Here is a 21,394-nt window from a genome sequence, read left to right on the forward strand (position 1 = left end):
TTCTTTTTTTTTTAGCTCTCCCTCTCTTTTTTTTTAGCTTCAGGGTGGCTAGACTGGTGTAGCCAAGTCATAGCCGAGTTGAGCGATCAAGTCGGCGCAAGCCAATCCGTAATACAGTTGCGATTGTGGCTCCGCTTTGATTTGCAGAGATTATAGCGCAAGTTTGAAAAGTACATCTAATTTTCTGCGGAGTTTCATTGCAACACGGCACATTCTGCGTGCTCTCACTCGGCGTGAACGCGCTCACAACTCAACGCGTGTCCGACGCTTTAACGTGTACACAAAGTAGGGACATCTGGTGGCCTAACGGTACTTCGCGCTCGCCATATTGCCGCTGGGCGCTCGCGCTCTGCGGCGCAGGAGCGTCTGCTTGGCAATTTTCTCTCCGCAGGGCTCCTGCTCGCCGGGCAGCTGCAAATGGCTGCACCGCGTCGAGATGCACTGCAACGCAATCCGGGCGGCGATCGTGCAGGTCCAGTGCAAGGCCTAAATGAGAGCACGGGGCCGGACGGTGCAAGTGCGGAGGGCGCATTTCTGGCGGCCGGGCGAAGGAGTCCGCAGTTCGCCCAGTGAAGCCTGCGGGACCCTCTGAGCGTGCGTGCGCGCCCCGTCTGCAAGCGCCGAGAGCGACGGGCGCCCAGCCCACCCCCATTTGGAGGAGGAAGTTTGCGTGTGATGTGCGATGTGCCCTGCTGATGCGTTGCTATGGACTCTACGGATAACACGGAGGAAAGAGAAGACGAAAAATGTCCCACCACCTCTCGCGCTGCGACTCCTGACATCAGCGAGGATACTTCACTGCCTGACCAAGGTAAGCGTGCGCGCGCTGGCGCTGGCGATGCAAAACGCACGCGCTTTTTTTGCAAGCGCCTATCTGCCGATGGAAATCTGCACCCGAGCTTTCTTTCTTTTTTCTTCTCCTTCTTCTTCGATCATTTCGGCTGCAGTTTGATTGTTTTCCCCTGCATCGCATCTATCTGTTTATCTACGAGTATTTTCCTTTTTCCTTTTCTCATTTATTTTTTCCCCTCACCACTGCGGGTGCAACTGACGTAATGCAGCGTGGAAGTCTGCAACAAATTGAGTGCGTTGATTGTTTTAGATTTGTTATAAAATGTGCGTACAAAGTTTCGGCGTTCCCCTACGTAACATACAATAAACGAAACTCTGTTTGCATCTCTCTCCTAAGGGGGTGGGGCGAAAGGAACATTTTCTATTTTGTGCTCTGAAACCATTCTCTCTAGACCATTGAATATAAGAGCATTATAATGATGGTCTGAGATCTTGAATGCGAAAGAAAAAGAAGAGAAGAAAGAATGAGAGATCGTTCGCTCCAAAGAAACGCTTTGCGCAATTAGTTTCCTTCACTGGAGTAAGCGGCCGTTACATTTGCCAACCGCCGAAACTGTTGTGCAGTCTTGCCAATCTGTGTGACCGTCCTTCGACGATCGGTAGACGTGGGTATACGTTGATTGAATTATTTGCCTTACCTCTATAACAATAAAAAAAATTAACATATTAGTGCAGGTCTTTGCGACGCCCGCTGGCTTATGTTGATTTTTGTATCGAACAATGTACGACTTTTTGTATTTGTTCTGTCAACATTCGAAGCGATCTTTTCTTTATTTGTCCTTCCTGAAAGCGCGTGGTATTTGATGCATGACGCTCCGAATGCTCGTATGTGTGTATGTATGTATGTATGTATGTATGTATGTATGTATGTATGTATGTATGTATGTATGTATGTATGTATGTATGTATGTATGTATGTATGTGATTGATTAATTTGCCAGAACGGTGAATAAACGTGTTAAAGAAAGTATAGAAGAAAAAATTATGAAGAAAGTGGGCCAATAAACGGGCCAATAACACCGGCTTCAACCCGCCAATGATTGGTGGCAAATACCTTTCTCCTCAACGCGTCGGTGGGTATATAATCTGCGGCATAAGAATTTCGCCTCTACCGAACGTAGTTGCCGTTCTCGGTTTACTTACTTTTTTTCTTTTTCAGCAAGCTATCAACAAGTGCCGCATTATATAGGACACAGGAAACGCCCAGATATCTATAGCCGGTCTCCCGAATAATTCGAATCCCTTGAAAAGGCGATTTCCGCATAGGGCAGTAGCGCTATAGGATTGTTCGGGGCTTTTGTCATTCACAGAGCCAATTCCAACCATCATCAAGAAGGCGGAGGGGGGGAGGGGCACACTTCTTACGCTTCAAATGCAACAATGGTTATAATTACAGGTGCTAGCGTTCTTGTGGGCGGTAAACGGTAACTGCGCATTAAGGTTTGCGAGTGCGACGATCTCGTTATGGCGTTACTTATTCTCACCGCCGTGTCTAATCGCCTTGCACGTAGTCGTCAGCGCCGATTATCCCATCGCCGACTGCACAATCCTGCATCTTTAGCTTCGATGATTGCTCTTCGTTTGTTCCGAGCTAGGACTATATGTATTGGATTACCCGGAATTGTGTCTGCGCACGTTAGAAGTTCAGGTTATCTGCGGCTTTGCAGCAACCGACGACCGACCGGGCTAAGAGGATATGTTATACAAGTCGCGCGTGCTAAGAATAGCGTATATACACGCTTCGTACGGTCACTTTCGCTTGTTTTGTTATATAACTTTGATTACTCGCTCGCTGAATAAGCGTGCAGCGTACCGCCAGACCGCCTTTTCTTTAAAAAAAAATATAGAAAATAACCCTCGCGTTCGTGATTTTACCCGCTAAATCCCGCGTAATACGTTTCTTTTTTATTTTATATTTATCTGTCTTCCGGCTTTAATTCGCATCTGAGCCTCCGATTTCTCGTTATTTCTTCCCGCATTTTTTTCCCGACTGTTTCGTAACTCTTCCTTGCCATTCGTTTCTGGCATGCCGTACTTTCACGATCTCATATGAAGCGCTCGTAGAAATGGCACGACAGGGTTTTGCAGACCCGTATATATATATATATATATATATATATATATATATATATATATATATATATATATATATATATATATATATATATATATATATATATATATATATATATATATCTGTGTGTGTGTGTGTGTGTGTGCTTTAGTCCTTTCGTTTCCCTGGCAGCGTCTCGCTTGCCTCCGTTTGTTAATCCGCAAGATAATTTGCATATATCCCTATACGTCTGCTTTATATGTGTCGCGAGTCCTTCTCTCAGCGTCTTCTTCTACTATTATTGTCTCTTCCTTCTCTCCTGAAATGCATAGTCGCGTAACAAGACGTGCAGCAACGATTTGCCGTGTCCCGCATCTTTCCTTCTATTAAGACTCAGAAGAAAAAAATCCTTTTTCCTTCGTATTCCGTCTTGATTCATGTATTTTCTCTCTCTTTCTCTCTTATTTTTCTTTCATTCGTGTTGCGATAAATGAGAAGGAAGCTTTGAGATCGCGTAGCAATCTTTTCTTGAAAAGGAAAAAAAGGAAAAAAAAGGAACGAACGATGCCAGACGTGTTTTCGTCCAGATGGCAATCATTTTTAACCCTTTTACGCACTTTTCACATCTCCTGGTGGAAAACTATGCCAGGTATTTTAGAACGCAAAGTCACAACGCGCCACCCCGTAATATAACGCCGAACGGCGGGCACGTTATCTAAACCGTTACGTAATTTAAGAGAAGCGCGCGCGTCTGAAGAAAAAGAAAAATAACGATAAGAGCACCCTCGATCAGCGCATTATATACGTGCCCTATTTCTCTTACACTTATTGCCCGCAAAATTAAAGGCTCGCGCGTGCGTACACGCGCAGGCACGAGCGCGGCCAATGATAACAAGAGAAAGTAAATACACTTACGGTAAATTTTAAAAAAAATGATATAGAGAGATATGTGGAGACGGTTCTCGAAGCACCGTCTGTCGCGCCGGTCCCCCTTCGCGCTCGTTGCGGCACTATACTGCAGACGTACTCGGACGCAGCCCCGCGCGGGTCCACCGTTTCTCTTTCTTCCATTTACCGTCTTTCTTCTTTTTTCGACGACATCGATTATGGCCGCGCATGCCGAGATCGATGCAGTGTGTGTATTCCGCGCTGCGCAGGGCAGCCGGCCTCGCGGAATCAGGTCGTCGCCGTCGTCGTCGGCGCAGATGCCGCTCCCGTGTGCGGAATCGTACTACGCGCCCAGTGGACGCGAGCGCGAACGCACGCACGCGACGGCGGTTGCAGTGCTGGCAACTTTGTATTCCGCGCGCGAGCGCGTCGATTTCCGCTGACAGCGTGCGCGCGCCGATCTCTCTCGCCGCGCCGAGCGCCGTGGTAGTTCCGTGCAGCGTCGCGGCATGGGGAGCTGTGACGTAGTTCGACGTTTTCTTCTTCTTTTTGATTTTTGTGCATGCATGAGAAAGCTGATGCGGCAAAGCTGGAACGGCAGCCCATTCGTTGTATACACGCTGCACCGATATGAAGGGGAACACTTAGGGTTGGGAGTGATTCGTCGTGTTGTGAAATCCCACTCACCGCCCATTTTTATTTTTTCCATTTCACACACACGCGACGTGTAGATTCTCCGACAAGCGATGGGAGGCTCTGTTTTCACTAACAGAACAGTTTCGCGCGAGAACAGTGCGCGTGAAGACGGAGATAACTGCTTATGTTTGCCTATTCCTTCCGTCATCCCCAAACAGTACTCGAGGCCGTTCTCCTTCTTCGCCTGCATCTGTGTCGAGAATTCACCGCATCATTTTTTGTCGACCTAGTGACGCCTTGCCAAGGGTAACGTATACTTACCTGTCCTTTGAAACGACTGGTAAAGTGATGTTGCACGTTTGCATACGTATACCGCGCTTTCTGTAAAGTACATCTCGCTGAGAGGCTTTAATTAAGCCCTGTTAACCTTCGCATGGTCACTTGGTAAATGGGAGCCTTACATGTGAGCACTGCACCGCACTGATTTGTGGGGATTCGCCTCATTACCGTCGCCCTCCATCTTCTCGCCTACGAGAGGCTTTCACTAACAGCTTTCCTTCTTTATTTTTTTTTTTCTTTCACGATATGGGTGAGCGTTGTAGTGTTGCTCCCGGTGGGCAGCCGACTGAAATGCGCAGTGAGATGCGTCATTTTATTTTTCTAAAGGATACGGTAACAGACATCGTACCTCTGTCTTGCGAGGTTGTGCTGCTGTTCTATATAGCGCTGGTAATTAGGCCCGCTGTGTATAGCTGCCATTGTACTTTGCTAGCTATATAGCGTTCTGTGGCTGTGCCCGAGGTCGTGGGTTCGACTTCCAGGTTCCACGGCCGCTGTATGCAATGGGGGCTGGATGAAAAAAAAAAAAAATACCGTCACTTTAGCATACGCCAAGGAAGGTGAAGGCGAAAGTCTGCGCGATCAAGAGACATTCGTTATATTACTTTAAATTCTCATTCGAATGCGCTGTTACTTCTTATTACTTGTTTTCTCTCACCAAAGGTCGCGGGTTCCAGCGCCTTAATTGACGCTACCGTAATTAACTGTGATTTAATTAACTCCGCCTTAACACCAAAGATCGTGGGTTCGACTGCCACATAAGCTCGAGGGTTTCACTCCCACCGAAGGTCGTGGGTTCGAGTGCCTGAATTTGCTCTATCTTAATTTGCTTTTTTTTTTCTTTTTGGCATGATGAGCGGCATTGGAGTCCGCTGTGAAAGAAGACGACGACGACGAACGCGCGCGCAGTGGCACGAGCTCGTGTCTGCGCGAGGAGAGCTCACGTGACTTAGTGCACCGCACGCCGCGTTTTCAAGGCCACCGTCTCATGAAGCGTTTAAGGCTTTCGCCTTAAAAGTACCTACGCTGCACTCGATGCGGTGGCCGAGTAGCCAAGGCGTTCTGCTGCTTAGCGCAAGGTAGCGGGCTCGAATCCAAGCAGCAGCTATAGCGCATCCCTTATGGGGAGTGGAATGCAAACACACACACACTCGTGTTAAGCCGGATCCTTCACTACGCCGTCTCATATAATCGAAGCAATGCTGCTTTGGGATGCTGAACCCAGTGAGTCAATCAATTGAACATTAAAAAAAATTATATACACTAAAATTTCGGAGCGCGCTAAAAGTTGCAGGCGATCAGTGATAACCCTTTCTCTCCGTTACAGCGCTCACTCCCCTTGCGCCCTCCCCTCTCCCCCCTAAGGCCCCTTGGATACATCATATAGAACATTGCCTTCCATCTTATTTTTGCAAAATTAACTCGGAAGCGATTACTCAAAATATTCGTTCTGGATGTGAAGTACGGTGCATGTGGAACTGTACGGAAGTGGTTTACTCGTATTCTTTTGTCATCCAGATTCGAGAAATATGACACTAATTTGATCTAGACCTCTGTGTTGTCACAGACGGCGGCAACGTTGAATTTCTGTAATGCAGTGATTTGGGCTTGTTGGTAAGACATCGTCAGGCTTATGGTGCGTGAAAAGACAAGGACGAAAGGACACACACCTGTGTGTGTCACGTCTTCCTTTCGTCCTTGACTTTCCACGCGCTATAAGCCCCACAACGTTGAATTGTTTTTCGAATTCCTCAGTATTGTCCGAAAATTCAGGATGCAGCAGTAATATGGAAATGTACTGCACGTACTTCCATCTTCATCTTTACATTTAGGCAATGAAATTCAGTTTTTTCCGTGGCAAACATCAGGAGATGGTGACTTCTTCCAAGTACATGGAGATACAGCTTTTGACTTCTAACCACCTATTAAAAAAAGAAAACGCCTTTCGCATTCGTAACGTATCAGTATGCAGCAAAAACCAGCTTCAAAAGTAATTACGTCCGATATCAGTACTCGGATCTCAGGAAGATATACCCAAGGGTGTATAGGCACTTGCAACACCGTGCATTTTCCACGGAAAGTACGTGGGGTTGCAAGCAGTTACGTATATTAGCATAGTAGTATAATATACAGTATATATATACTACATACAGTCCAACCAAACACACGCGCAGACTGCATGTGCAGAAGCAAGGGATGCGCCAACTGCCCTGCATGCGTGAATCGGGGAGGCAAAGCCTTTCCGTGGCTCTGCCGCCAGCTGAGTCACTTGGCAGGTTGCGCAAGAAGGCGGCACCGATTTGTCTTCAGGGGACAGCGGCCCGGCTATACTTAATGCGCTTAACACTGCAGCGCCCGCGAGCGTAATTGAGGCCGCCGCTGTTGCTGCTGTTGTCTTTTTCCGCCCAACCCCTTCAGCCCCAATTCTACATTCTCGCTCGGCGATCTTATCCACGCACGTTGGCAACCGCCTCGTGTCACTATCCATTCTTTGTTGAAACCTATTTCTCGGAGCGGGTCTTTTTATTAATCGTGGGAACCGTGCAGGTCGGAAACGGTGAGACAGTATAGCGTTAAAACAATAATAATAATAATAATAATAATAAAAAAGAAAAGTAAGTGGCTACGAACGTGCAGGAAATTAGGCGCATAGCGCTCGAATACAAATAAAATCACCGCAGCAACGGCATCTCATTTGAACCACAAGCTATACGTCGTCTCACCTAATTCTGTGCAGCCAAACACGTACGCGTCGATTTTGCAAGGAGTGCCTTAACCGCTTCAATTCCAGTTCAATTCACCCGCTATACACACGGCTTTTCTCATAGCCTGCATGTGAGTTGCAGTGGAGAGCGCTGAAGCCTAATATTTATTTATTGCGTGAAATTTTCTGCGGCTGAAATCACCGCTCATTCTTTCGACGGCTAACTGGTTTAACATCCGTGGCTGCAGTCATTTCTTTTCATTTCTAAATGTGTCCGTATACTGAAAGAGAAAACGCGTAATGAACCGCCAGGCTAAAGGCCAGAGAGCTTTTTTGTGACGCTGTTATAGCGTGGTTGTCAGAGGATAAATAGCTCAGCAATTAAGTCTAGGGCTTCGCACTCCCCGGTGCTTGTTGCGTAAAGTATGTACAGCTTGGTTGTGACCGTGCGTGACGACCAAGCTGGGTTATAGCGTAGCATGGTAATCTATTAAGCGGACGCTTCGTGCCGAAGCGTTTCTCCATCGCCATTTTGCCGCGGCTGCCCCCGAATCGCCAACCCGACGCGATATTCGAGTACGCGTGTACGTCGGTGAACTCTCGCTGTGGCGACGCCGGCGCCGAGGAAGCGGCGTCCGCGCCTCGGTAGAAGCAACACTCTGGTGTATATGGCTCGCACGCTTGCTGCACTTGCGTCGCAGCGGGCTCATCTGTTGGGATACGACCGCGGAGTTAAGATAAGTACGCGTGTATAATCTGGCACCGAGAAATGCAACTGTCGCGAGGCAAGAGCCTTTATCTGCGCCTGAGGAAACGGAGCCTGGAGTGTCTCCTCCTCGCAGGCTACGCGAATGTGCCAAGGAACGCTGAAGTTATGAAAGAGAGCGCCGTGAAGAAAAAAATGGCGGCGCATCCCTCCTTTGCATCTGATCGGCAATCTTTCTTATCGTGGGTGTGCAATTGGTGAGAATATGTTTTATATGTTGTGAAGATTATTATGAATAGCGGTACATACCCAGTGATCCAAGTTGGCGTAAAAGGAAAATGGTTAGATCCGGACATGGACAGATACTGGAATGTGAATGCGTGAAGCATTCCAAGAATACAAACACAGAAAAAGAAGAAGAAGATGGAGAAGAGAAAAAGGAAATCGCAGGTGTGCATAGCTCCCTCGTCGACGACACAGAGTGACAAGTCAGTTGGAGATAGCGAGTAGCAACTAGAACCGGAACATTATGTAACGGTTTCGTTTCAAAGCTACTCCCTTTCGCACTTCGTCTGCGTCCGGATGCCGCTCCACGTGTGTACCTTGGCGGATGAGGAAGAGAATAGCTAAATGAATCGTTGCACTACACCAGCACAAATGCCTGTATTCACATAACTACTCTCACGTAAGAATGTCTCCCTGTTGGGCACTTTTTGGGCGTCCGATGGTAACTCCCAATGATCAGCGCCAGCATGATCGATAACGGTACGACTGCCGTGACGATAGCCAATCGCGGATGGCATTTACGAATGAGGAAGGTTGCGAGTGCGATCCCCAGTAGTTTGTCACAGGGAGCAGAAAAAAATTAATACAGCGGTGGACCTTTTCGTAATTATGCCGTGGCATCTTATTCTACGAAAGATCATCATCTCCACCGTGCGCCCTTCACCGAGTAAAATCCAGCTGTAGCTATGTATGTACTCGAGAGAGCGAGACAGAGAAGAACAATTAATTTATTGAAGATAAAGCAATGTTATTTATTAAATATTGTCTTTATGTGTGCAACTCGCGCGCATAAATTAAATGAATGAATGAATGAATGAATGAATGAATGAATGAATGACCATGGCCTATTCATACTTGTGTAGTAGCCTTGTAACCTTTTTTTCTTGATTTTCTCCCTGGTACATGAATTTGCTCTGCCGATGTTTTGCTTTATTATTATATGCTTTTGACAGTGTTTTGTAATATTTTCACTGTAGTTTTGTTAGGTTTTCCACCTATGATTTTGGGACAGCTGACCCTTTCTGTGGCCCAACTTCCATTATTTCACATTTAATAAAGAAGACTGACCGACTGACTGTACCACGTGAGGCTGGCTTTACTGCATATATATGGTGCCGCGCTCGCAAGCTGCCTTTCTCGAGAGTTGAAGAGCGAAACATCAGGAGGGATGAATGTGCGGGACGAGGAGCAGGAGGAGTGGTAGTGGCCGGGGCTTACAGTCAGGGGGGCCTCGGGGGGTCCAAGCCCCCCTCCGCCATAAAAATTTAAGGGGTGGGGGGGGGGGCGGCCCCATACGCTTGGCGATCGCCAATACATGGGCACACCCCGAGCATTCATGCATGCTAGCATGCACATACATACATACATACATACATACATACATACATACATACATACATACATACATACATACATACATACATACATACATACATACATACATACATGCATACATGCATACATACATACATACATACATACATACATACATACATACATACATACATACATACATACATACATACATACATACATACATACATAACGAACGTGAACAAGCGCGCACATATGAATAGCCGATGTTATATGCGTGCGAGCATCCCTAGAGCAAAGGGAGACATTAAGCACTATAGTAGTGGTGGTGGCAGTGTCTTTACCGAGACTGTTGTCAACACTTCTTCTCTTCTTGAAATACGGTTAATATACTATCTAAATGTCTGCCTACAGCATTTAAACTTTGTTCCTGTGGTGGTGACTGAGGGCGCCAAACATTTTGGCTAGACAAGTGCCTCATAGGAAAGGCGCAGTGTCGAGGGCCGGGAGCGGTGAAAAAAATGCCCGGTGATTACGGCACTCCCTAATGCGAAATTTGAGTGCAGCTGTATACGTCTTTTCGTTTCGCGACACATCGAGGCAAATAATTCGATAGCGAAATCGCCGCACCGACTGGCAGTGGGCCAGTACCGTCAGTGCCTTCGCAAATGGAGGGGCAGTATGGGAACGTTAGCATGATGAGTGACATCGGAGCCAGCTGTGGAAGAAGACGACGACGAACGCGCGAGCAGGGGCACGAGTCCGTTCGCGCGGTTACGCCGAGGGACGCCGACGCTCAACCCAGTAACGGGTTGCCTAAGAGCTGTTCTCTAAAATTTTACAAGTGATAAGTAATCAAGTTACCGTCCTTGTCAACTTATCAGCCATGTCAATGCGCGACTCAGATTTTAAAAAGAAAGCGAGATAAACGACGACTGCATTATGACGAGCATTATCTGGTCAAATAATCTTGTTCATTTTCCTGGAAAGGTCACCGGAATCGTCGGTGCACAATTCAGGAGGGCACATTCTTGGCTTAACTTGCAGCTCAGGTTGTGATGCAATCATATTGGCTACGAAATGGTATAGGATAACATTATAAACGGCTCCAAGTGAAGCTCGGCAAGTAAGCTGTCACCGATCCCGCAACCTCTTGCTTGGCAGCGCAACACCAAGGCCACATTAAGACGTACTTAACGCTGCTTTTGAAAACTGCGCATGCTCACATAAATTGCCACGCGCGCAGTGCAATTTGTCTTACATAACATCGGATCGAGTGCCCCAGTGCATTGATTGGCTTTGAACACGTTTACACGTACAAAAATAATGCAAATGTTTTTATGTTTTTGTTGGTTTTCCTCGATTTAAAAATCTTGAAGATATTGTGCAGCGATTGAAAGAAGCCTTATAGAAAAAAAAGACTGCACCGTAGTTATTACTTTTTTTTTCTTGGTTCAGCGTGCGCCACCACGGTCTGTCTATGAGGCCTGGTAGCGGGGTGCAACTGTGGATTGATTTTTGACCACCTGCGGTCCTTTACCGTGCACGAAATGCACGGTACACGAGCGTTTCCGCATTACCCATCCCCATCGCGATGCGGCCGCCGTGACCGGGACGCGAACCCGCGACCTCTGTGACCTCGTGTTCAGCAGCGCTGAGCCTTAGCCGCTGAGCTATATACCGTGGCGTGTCAACACCGAAGTCTATAAGCGTCGTTGTAATGCGTAGCACCGAAATCCGCTTGTCGCCTGTGTTACCCGCGCTGTATGCATCGTACAACCCCTTTCTTAAAAAAAAAAAAAAAGGTTTACGTTGAACAGACAGGTTATTGTTCGCATGGAACGTTTCCGACAGCACAATAACAACTCCAAAGGTACGCCTTGCTCACATCTGCCCATAGGTCGTGTGGCCGCAAACCTTTCTCTGAAGTTTGAGAGCACACTTGTGTGAAAATGACGCGCGAAAACCAGAAATCACGTGACATTGCGGAGGCGCCTTGTACCCAACGGGAATAAAATAACTTTGATAACTTCGTCAATGTTCTGTATTTCTCTTTTCTTAAGTGCGAGATAGATTTGCTTGAAAACGCTTCGGTTTGAGTGTATATGCGCGCGCAAGTTTTTTTTTTTTTAATGTTTCTTATTCGTTCGTCTGAATGTAAGCTTGATAGTTTTCTGTCAGCGCGTGCCTTTGTGCTTGTCTTGATTTGTTTTTATTTATTTATTTATTTATTTATTTATTTATTTATTTATTTATTTATTTATTTATTCGGATGAAATTGGAAATCTTGGCAACTATTGTATCGTGTAGCTTCTCCTCAAAAAACAAGTTGTTTAATGATTTAAGGGTCATATGAAGAATGTTCGAAAAATAAAGCACTTTCCCAAATGTGTTTAAACAGTCAATGTAGAAAAAAGAACGACACGATCTGAAGTTTCTGCTGTTATGCACAAGTCGATCAAGTCAATTCATAACAGAAAATAAATTTTAAAAGAATATGACACAGGTACATGATAAGTGTTAGTACATATAGATGCAATATCACTTTCATGAAAGAGGGTTATTAACGTTTTCAGAGCAGATCGCTGTAATCCCTCGTTACTCCCTGGCCCAAGCAGTAAGTCTTTTACGTGAAGGGGCGACCATCAAGACAATTAATCCGAGTACTTGCGCAATTTCTAGTTATCAGTTAATGAATATGACTGATAAATCAACAAACAACCAATACTTATTGTGCCAGCCCCAACACATAATTTCCGAACAAAGATTGCAAGCAATTCTAGTGAGCTATGACGTGGATACTTAACCTACATTTATGCAGTACTTTACCTGCATGCCCCCCCCCCCCCCCCGTTACTTGCTCAGTAGATATCTCTCCTCTCAGCAGAATATGCACAGCCTCCGACAGCTTTAACGAGCTGACGCCAGTACTCACGGGAGATCAGGTCATCGAGGCAGGGCAGGGCACAGAAAAGAAGCTAATGCTTCCATTCTGAAGCCTTCCAGTGAGCCCTGTCATCGATGCCACGGTAGAATCCTCTGCTGCCCTCGAAGTACATATTTGTCCTATCCTTACGTCCGCATTGTGCGGCATGCAAAATGAACACTAATCCATGTCCTGCTATAAACTCGCGAGCTCTCTGGCAGCTTTCGGTGCTATAACTCTTCCGTTCGAAAAAAAAAATGCGGCCAGTTTAAAGCAGTCGGAACAGTGGTGTACTACTCGTGGAGTCACGCGAGAGAGCAAGGTAAGTGGAAATGGGTCGCAAAGATCGTAACGAACTGTCAATCTCCACGAACGTGCATGCGCCTGCTCTGCAGAATTCTGGCCGGGAGAGACGGGAGGGGAGAAGGTAGCGCAATGTGAGAGAAAGAGCGAAAGTTGATCAACGTGAAGAGGGAGAGTGTGTGAAAGGAAAGCAGAACCAGGACAGAGGCATAATGCAACGCACGTGCGACCTCCACTTCAAGCGACATCCGAACATTACCATGTAAGATATCGAACATTGACGCGCCAAATCAAAGCACCCGTAACTATAACTGTAACGGTATAGACACCGCAGGAACAAATGTGAACTAGCATGACGCAAAGATACCGCCGGGACACACAGCAGTCAGAACACCGAGAAACGTCAAAAGAAAGAAAGAAAGAAAGAAAGAAAGAAAGAAAGAAACTATATACACGCTGCTTTGTTTGTGATGTAACGTTTTCTTTTCCACCACATCACACGTGATATTTCTGTTCATTGGATTCCGCTAATAACGCCTTTTTGGTTAACGTCACTAAAGTCTAATTGGGGACAGACATCAACGCTATTGATGCCAGCTCGGACATATGATTGTTTACGAAAATTCGTCGCCACGAGCTATTCATGCAAGGCGAAAGAAACAACAGTACGGGCTAACGAAATAAGTAAACACCAATTTGTTGTGCAGGTTGCTACATTCTTGATCTCAAAGGTATCCTTATACGCTAGGTGCCGGCCATAAATATCACACGGATCAAACATACAACGTACACGCTTGCGGTGTATAAGCGTATATAACGCTTCGGTAAATTGAGATTGCCATGAAGCTCGTATTATGTGACTCGTGTGTGCAGGGTGTCTTTTTTTTCTTTTTTTGAGCTGCAGAAATTTTTTTAAAGATTGCCTAAGGCAGATAGCACAATTCTAACCCTTGACCTAAATTACTCGATGAGGCGCACATTACTTCTACGAAAGGTCAAAATGTTAAATTAAATAATTTACGTAATTACGCTAATGTGCTAATTAATTACTTTACGCCACATATTTCAATCCACGTATTACAGCCGCTGCGTCCGCGCGGTGTATCCACTTGGAACGAGCACCAGTTCCGAGATATTCGTTTTCGTAGTGTCCGACGAAATGCGTTGGCGTTCCAGTTACATTTTTTTTTAAGGAACTGTTGTTTTATGCATTGAAGCACAAAAGTAGCTGGAACACCAAGACACTTCGACGGACCCCTCGAAAATTAATATCTCGGAATTGGTGCCGTCCAGAGAATTGGTTCCTAGTGGATACGCCGTGCGAACTCAGCGGCTATATTTCGTATATTGAAATATGGGGTGTAAAGTGATTAATTAGTCAATTAGCGTAATTACGTTAATTATTAGACTGGACATTTTGATTTCTCGTATAAGTAATGGCCGCCTCAACGAGTAATTAATTTAGATCGAGGATTAGAATTGTGCTATCATACCGTAGGGAATCTTAAAGAAAAGATAAAGCCGGCCACGGCGGCCGCATTTCGATGGGGGCGAAATGCGAAAACACCCGTGTACTTAAATTTAGGTGCACGTTAAAGAACCCCAGGTGGTTGAAATTTCCGGAGCCCTCCACTATACGGCGCGACTCATAATCAGAAAGTGGTTTTGGCACGTAAAACCCCATAATTAAAAAAAAAATTTGGTGCAGCTAAAAAGAAAACACCCCGTATTTGAAGACCTGCACGACTCGATTATATCTTTAGTTACGTTCACGGCCAAAGCGCAGTCAGCCGAGGATGAAAAAGAAAATGCGCGATAATTGGGAAATCACGCAGAGATTTGCGCTGCCGTCTTGACAGGCAGCGCCACTGCGCGCGCAGGGTGCATCTTGCAATAATAATAAAATAACAATAAAGCTCACGGGGTTCGCGTATAGGGCAACCAAGCACAGACGCGGGAGAGGCAAACGGGGCTTCATTCGATGCATCCTTGCTCCCGTGGCGCACGTGATCGAGGCGCCAGACAACCCGGTCCGGCAGTTTCTTTTTGTCTTACGAAAATACAGCTGATGCACGAGATGTTCGGTGTACGCCGGAGGAGATAATTGAGGCTGTAAGGAGAGCTGCAGTATGCACGGCCCGGCGTCCTGAACATAAATCAGGTTTGCGGAAGAGTCGGAACAAGTCCACGAGCGGTTTAGATATATAGCATGCAGATTCGGCAGGGGGATTTCAGAACTTGTTCATAGCGTGTGCCGCCAGAAGGACTTGAGGCAAGCATAATGACCGGTCAATAATAATAAAAATTAGGCTATGTAAAGATTGCGGATAATATTAGCGTAATAGCGCAAACTAAGGAAGTCGGCTTAGTTTGGGGATGGCGCGTTGTCACCACCTACAAAAAACGGACGTAACCTATATCGTAACGTGTACAACAGACAGACGGACTGACGGAGAGATAAATGGAGTCGGGTAGATAGATAGATAGATAGATAGATAGATAGATAGATAGATAGATAGATAGATAGATAGATAGATAGATAGATAGATAGATAGATAGATAGATTATTTATTTATTTATTTATTTAGACAACACGAAACTAAAAGGCACAATTATTGTCTCTTGGATTCTAGCCAAAAGCCAATCCATTAACGAAATGACACCTACTTATATCGTCGCTCTCCACTACAGAAAAGTTGACAGTCACTTTAGCATAAGGTAAAGAGGATGAAGGCGAAAGACTGCGTGCACACGAGACGTTCATAACATTACTTTGACATCCTCATTCGAATGTGTTGTTAATTCCTATTACTTGTTTTCTCTTTCCTTGTTTTTCTTTTTGCTTGTTATCTTTTTCGGTCGCCTAGACATCGCCATGCTCTCTTTCTGCTTGGTTAATGGCATGTTGAACGGTCGTGGCAAGTCTATGAAGACCATTAAGACACGTGCGGAGGTTTACTGAAGGAATTTTTCTTTATTTTAACTCTTTCATCGACGAGGACAGCTACATGGGCTCGTATATATGGTGCCTTCTACTTTCTCGCAGCGCAGATAGAATGAGAGGGACGCGGAAAGGCAAATTAGACAAACACGCAGCGCTAACTTTCAACGACACATTTATTTCCAGTTCTCGCGGGCGTACTTATACTCCTCAAAACGTCGTAAGACACGTGTATGCAATGCTCGGCAAAGAACAAAACCGGCAGAAACCAGACGAGACACTTTTGTGGCCACACTGATTATTCAGAAGTTCTGTCCGTTCAACGCGAACAGACAGCCAAGCTTTTTTATAATCATTATTACTATTATTGATAAAGAAATACTGGCACAGGCGCTTGAATTTCGGTGCCATAACGCCGGACGGTCAATTTTTCGACCAACGAGCCAGCCAGGCTCACGCCTTAGTGACACTCGCAGTCTGCATTTAAACAACGAAGGCAAGGATCAACGCTCACTGGTTCAAAACGCGAGCCTTCTTCGCGTATATAGTATATGCATGCCCGGGTCGCGCGCCGTTTCACGCCGCGCTCTTATTCTATTCGGGATACGCGTTGTCCGGGCGCATTTGTCTCCTCCTGTCGTGGAATCGGGGTCGCAGCTGGTTGTCACCGCGACGTTGACGCCGGCTTCGCAAGCCGCCGCGCTGGGTGTGTGTGTGTGCGCGTACGCCATCAGCGCGGCGCACGGAGCGCTGATATCCGTCGCAGATAGTGCATACGCGTATGCGTGGGCCTCGTGGGAACAGCCGGTCCGCGGCCCTATCGACTGCACCACGGGACAAGTGTCTGTGCGAGTTTTCTTTTTATAGCGACCAGCGGCCGGCGGCGACTCGCGTGGCGCTGGGGGAAAGGAGGAAGGAGCGAATAGGGCGGTGGGGGAGGGGACGCACACTTGAGGCGCTATCGAACGAGGTGCGCGCAGAGCGGCGGCGCGGGCTTCCGTCCAAATCCTTGTGCCGCGTCTCTGTGCGTGCGAGTTTTTGGGATTTGTGGAAAGTGGGGGAGGATTCGTCGCCTGCGCGAATTGCGCGTGGACGAGGGAATGGCGAAACAATTTCTTGCCGCAGTTTGCTCGACCGCCCCAAGCCTGTATGTGGGCGCCCCCTTACCTGTACAAAAGTTTGTGGCGCAGATGGATCGAAGTGTTTGAATAACGTCTGCGTAGTATGTATAGCGACTTCAGCGCCTATCAAATAGGCGAGTGCGTTGTACAATGGATCACAAAAATTATAATAAAACAATTCTAAAGTACAGCTTTTGATACTCAATATTTTAGCAGGAATATAGTGAGCACACAACACCAACAACCACGACGACGACAACAACGAAACTATTATAGTAGGCTATAAATACTCGTATAAATGAAACTGATCTGGGAGTCGTGAAAAGCGGAGTTATAGTTGACGAAAACGACACTTGCGGGATAGGGATACCAGCCTAGTGACGTTATAAGTAGTTCCTCCACAAAATATCCGTGAAATAAATGGAAAATATAATGGAATGACCTTTTATTGTGTGAAGTAGATGGAAAATCACTGAAGAGCACTTTTGAGGTTTGCTCGAGCGACATCCCCTCCCGTGCATGTGTGTGTGTGTGTGTGTGTGTGCGTGTGTGCGTGTGCGTGTGTGTGTGTGTGTGTGTGTGTGTGTGTGCGTGTGCGTGTGCGTGCGTGTGTGTGTGTGTGTGTGTGTGTGTGTGTGTGTGTGTGTGTGTGTGTGTGTGTGTGTGTGTGTGTGTGTGTGTGTGTGTGTGTGTGTGTGTGTGTGTGTGTGTGTGTGTGTGTGTGTGTGTGTGTGTGTGTGTGTGTGTCGCTCGAGTGGCAACATGTTGCCGTGATAATCAACCAAACAGCGCAACGAACGGCTAGAATGAAATGAAGTACCCCTCGCTTATATTTTTAATTTGTTTTAGCTTTAGATGCGGTGTTTTGATATTCGTAGCAGCGAACAGCAAAACACGATAACTTTAGGAAAGTGTACACTTACGTTTAGACCTTGCGCTCAGTTCTTGCATGTGAAGGCCTTTTCATTGATACGCATTTGAAAAATTATTAAATTCCACGCGTACATATTGTGTGGACCTGCGTGCCACCTTGTCTCGAAAGGAGTTTGTTAATCAATGTATGGATCACTTACAGCGTATCAATAGAGACCAGAGGGGAAGGGAACGCGACATTTCGTGGCTGCAGCTAACAAGCGTACGCTGAATTTAAAGTATGATACGGTTAAGAAAAAAAAACGTAAATTAAAAAAAAATGATCGATCAGAAGAAAATTCCGAAAACAGTTAATTAACGAAATTGTCAGAATTAGTATGTAAACTGAACTCACTATTAACAACAACAAAAGATGACGCCTTGCTTTCTTTTTCATATACTGGCTGCGCTGGTATACTGACAACTAAAAGAATAAACTTGTTTAAAGAAATTACCCACACTAGTGACGAAGATGATCTAAATGATAGCCTCAGTAAGGTTTTCTATTGGTGCTCTCACTGGGGGATGACCTTGAATGTTGAAAAAAGTTTTTTTTCTTCCCATTTCCCGCAAGAAAACATCTCTCTCTTGTAGTTATATGCTAGACTCCTCTGCACTTAAACAAGTTACTAACTATAAATATTTAGGTGTCGCCCTTTGCAGCAACCTGTCCATGGAACCTTCACGTGCAAAATATATCTTTCTCTGCTTTCTGTACACTGTGCTTTTTCAAATACAATCTTAAACACGCCCCATCCTCTGTTAAACTGCTTTCTTACTCCTTAATTCGACCGAAGCTCGAGTGCGCCTGTATTATTGGGATCCCTATACTCATTGTAACATGAAGAAACTTGAACGAATCCAAAGACAGTCTATCCGGTTTGTTTACAACAAATTTTCGACGTTGGACTCACCAACTGAACTTATGAGGTCTACTATTCCTTATCCCCTAGTGAGCCTCTGCTCGTCCACAGCAGTATTATCGGTGGAGAAATCTTCTACATGGAGTGGCCTGAAGTGCGCACCCGAAAAATCTGAGGTCATCCGGATACACGCGAAAGGCTACAAATCCAGAGGATCGATTAACATCGTGGTTGAGTACCAATCAGTCCGAGGGGTGCCCACGATGCAAGTCCTGGGTTTGTGGCTTCAGAGCGACGGGAGAGCAGTGCAGACACTCAAGACCCTCAAATCCACAGCCCACAACATAGCCCAAATGATACGACGCGTGACGTGTCGAAAAGTGGGAATGCGAGAAGACGATACCCTAAGGCTCGTACAGGCCTTAGTGGTTAGTCGAATCACGTATAGCTTAACGTACCAAATCCTGAACAGGGAGGAGGAAAAGCAGGCTAACACAATAATCCGAACCGCTTTCAAAGCTGCTCTGAGCCTGCCTAAAAGTACTTCAACGGAGCGCATGTTAGCTTTGGGAGTGCACAATACTTTCGACGAACTGAGGCAGGCCACCCTGATGCGACAGAGGGAGCGCCTCAGCTTCACAAAAACTGGTAGGGCAATATTGGCTAGACTCAATATCCCAGCATACCCCACTTATCTCACAGAGCAGGCCGTACCTCTCCCTCCTTCGATGACATCCAAAATTACAGTAGCCCCAATTCCAAAGAATATGCATCCCGAGTACAACAAAGAAAGGCACAACACATTCAATCAGCGTACTCTAATAACCATAGGTACAACACGTACTACACGGACGCAGCTGTGTATGCAGAGGCGACCGGGCAGCGCTACCAAAGGAGGTACGCCCTGGCAGTCGTGAACGCGATCAGCCAACAGCAAATTACCGCGTCGGCCACGGCGGGATCCCCCACCTCGGCTGAAATATTCGCAGTGGCGATCGCACTCGCTCTCGTAGAGCGTTCGCAAAGGGACTCGGTCGTGGTCACGGACTCCCAGGGGACATGTCGCATGTTTCTCAAGAGGCACGTGACAGCGGCTAGCCTCGCGATAATACCCAAATCCTTCAACCACCATCATCGCCTACTCTGGTGCCCGGGCCACGCGGAGGTACAGGGGAACGAAAAGGCTAACGCGTTAGCTCGAGGGTTCACTAACCGAGCGACGATGTCCTCTTCTAACCCCAACCACCCGCACTATCCATCACAAAATTCCACCAATTTAAATGCCAAAGACATCCTTGCTCATCAGCGCGGTGTCCGCAGAACATACCCGCCGCCTCACCCAATAGCGGGGAAGAGGCCGCCGATTGGCGTAAAATACAGATAGGGGTATTCCCCCATTTAAAATTGCTAAACGCCATGTATCCCACTCGTTATAGGGACAACTGTCTTTGGTGCGGTGGCATACTATACCCTAATACATATAACCTGGGGGTGCACTAAGCACCCTCATAGGCCAAATACCAGTAACACAATGGAGCAGTGGGAGGCACAGCTCGCCCGCTCCGACCTGGCAGGACAAAAGCCATTAATTAGCCAGATCTGGCAGGCGGCAGAGGCCAGTGGGGCCCTGGACTGAGAGGCACCGACCACCCCTCCTTCAAATCTTTTCCATTACAATAACGTTTCTATGAGGTCTAATAACATTCCTACACTTGAATCGCGTCGAAAAAAATTACCACTTGACTTTCTTTGTCAGTTTCGTAATAAAAAATTTGCCCTTGACCCGCAATTGTATGTAAGTCCACTAGTAACGAGACCTGATCGTACCTGCCGTCGTTGCTCAGTGGCTATGGTGTTGGGCTGCTGAGCACGACGTCGCGGGATCGAATCACGGCGGCCGCATTTCCATGGGAGCGGAAACGCCCGTGTACTTATATTTAGGGGCACCTTAAAGAACCCCAGGTGGTCTGAATTTCCGGAGTCCTCCACTGCGTGACATAAAAATTGCAAACAGCGCAACCACAAAGTATGAAGGACGAGACACAAGCGCTTGTGTCCCGTCCTTCATACTTTGTGGTTGCATGTGTTTGCACTGTAACAATTTTTATGTCAAGTATGCACCAACTCGCCCAGAAAGAAGTTTTAATGAACCTCCACTACGGCGTGCCTCATAATCAGAAAGTGGTTTTAGCACGTAAAACCCCATAATTTAATTTTTTTTACACCTACTCGTCAACATCACCGAAATGCACTAACCCCCTATTTTGCCTGAACCAGCCTATTTAAACACTATTTCTTTCAACGCACCATTAATGACTGGAATGACTTGCCTTTATGAAACTTGTATCACGATTGTTTACTTTTTGTATCAGCATTATTTTCGCATTGTTGCAGCATTTTGTTGTATTCACATTGTTTTACTTCTTGTGACCTAATATTGTATTATCCGCCTTGCATGGTCTTCGTGTCCGCAATATGTTTTAAATAAATAAATAAATAAATAAATATGGAATGAAAACAAACCAGCAAGAAATTGCAAATAGATTGTAAA

General features: G+C 46.2%; 1 protein-coding gene across 1 annotated transcript in view; it reads left to right on the forward strand.

The window, feature by feature from the left end:
• Nucleotides 1-313: 313 nt before the first annotated feature.
• Nucleotides 314-21,394, forward strand: part of Eip78C (Ecdysone-induced protein 78C) — a 122,549-nt gene continuing 101,468 nt past the window's right edge. The window contains exon 1 of the mRNA XM_075689086.1: nt 314-811. Within this exon, the coding sequence (XP_075545201.1) occupies nt 706-811 (106 nt within the window). The 5' untranslated portion in view covers nt 314-705. The remainder of the gene's footprint in view (nt 812-21,394) is intronic.

The sequence above is a fragment of the Dermacentor variabilis genome, chromosome 4 (genome assembly GCF_050947875.1).
Source record: "Dermacentor variabilis isolate Ectoservices chromosome 4, ASM5094787v1, whole genome shotgun sequence".
Lineage (NCBI taxonomy): Eukaryota > Metazoa > Arthropoda > Arachnida > Ixodida > Ixodidae > Dermacentor > Dermacentor variabilis.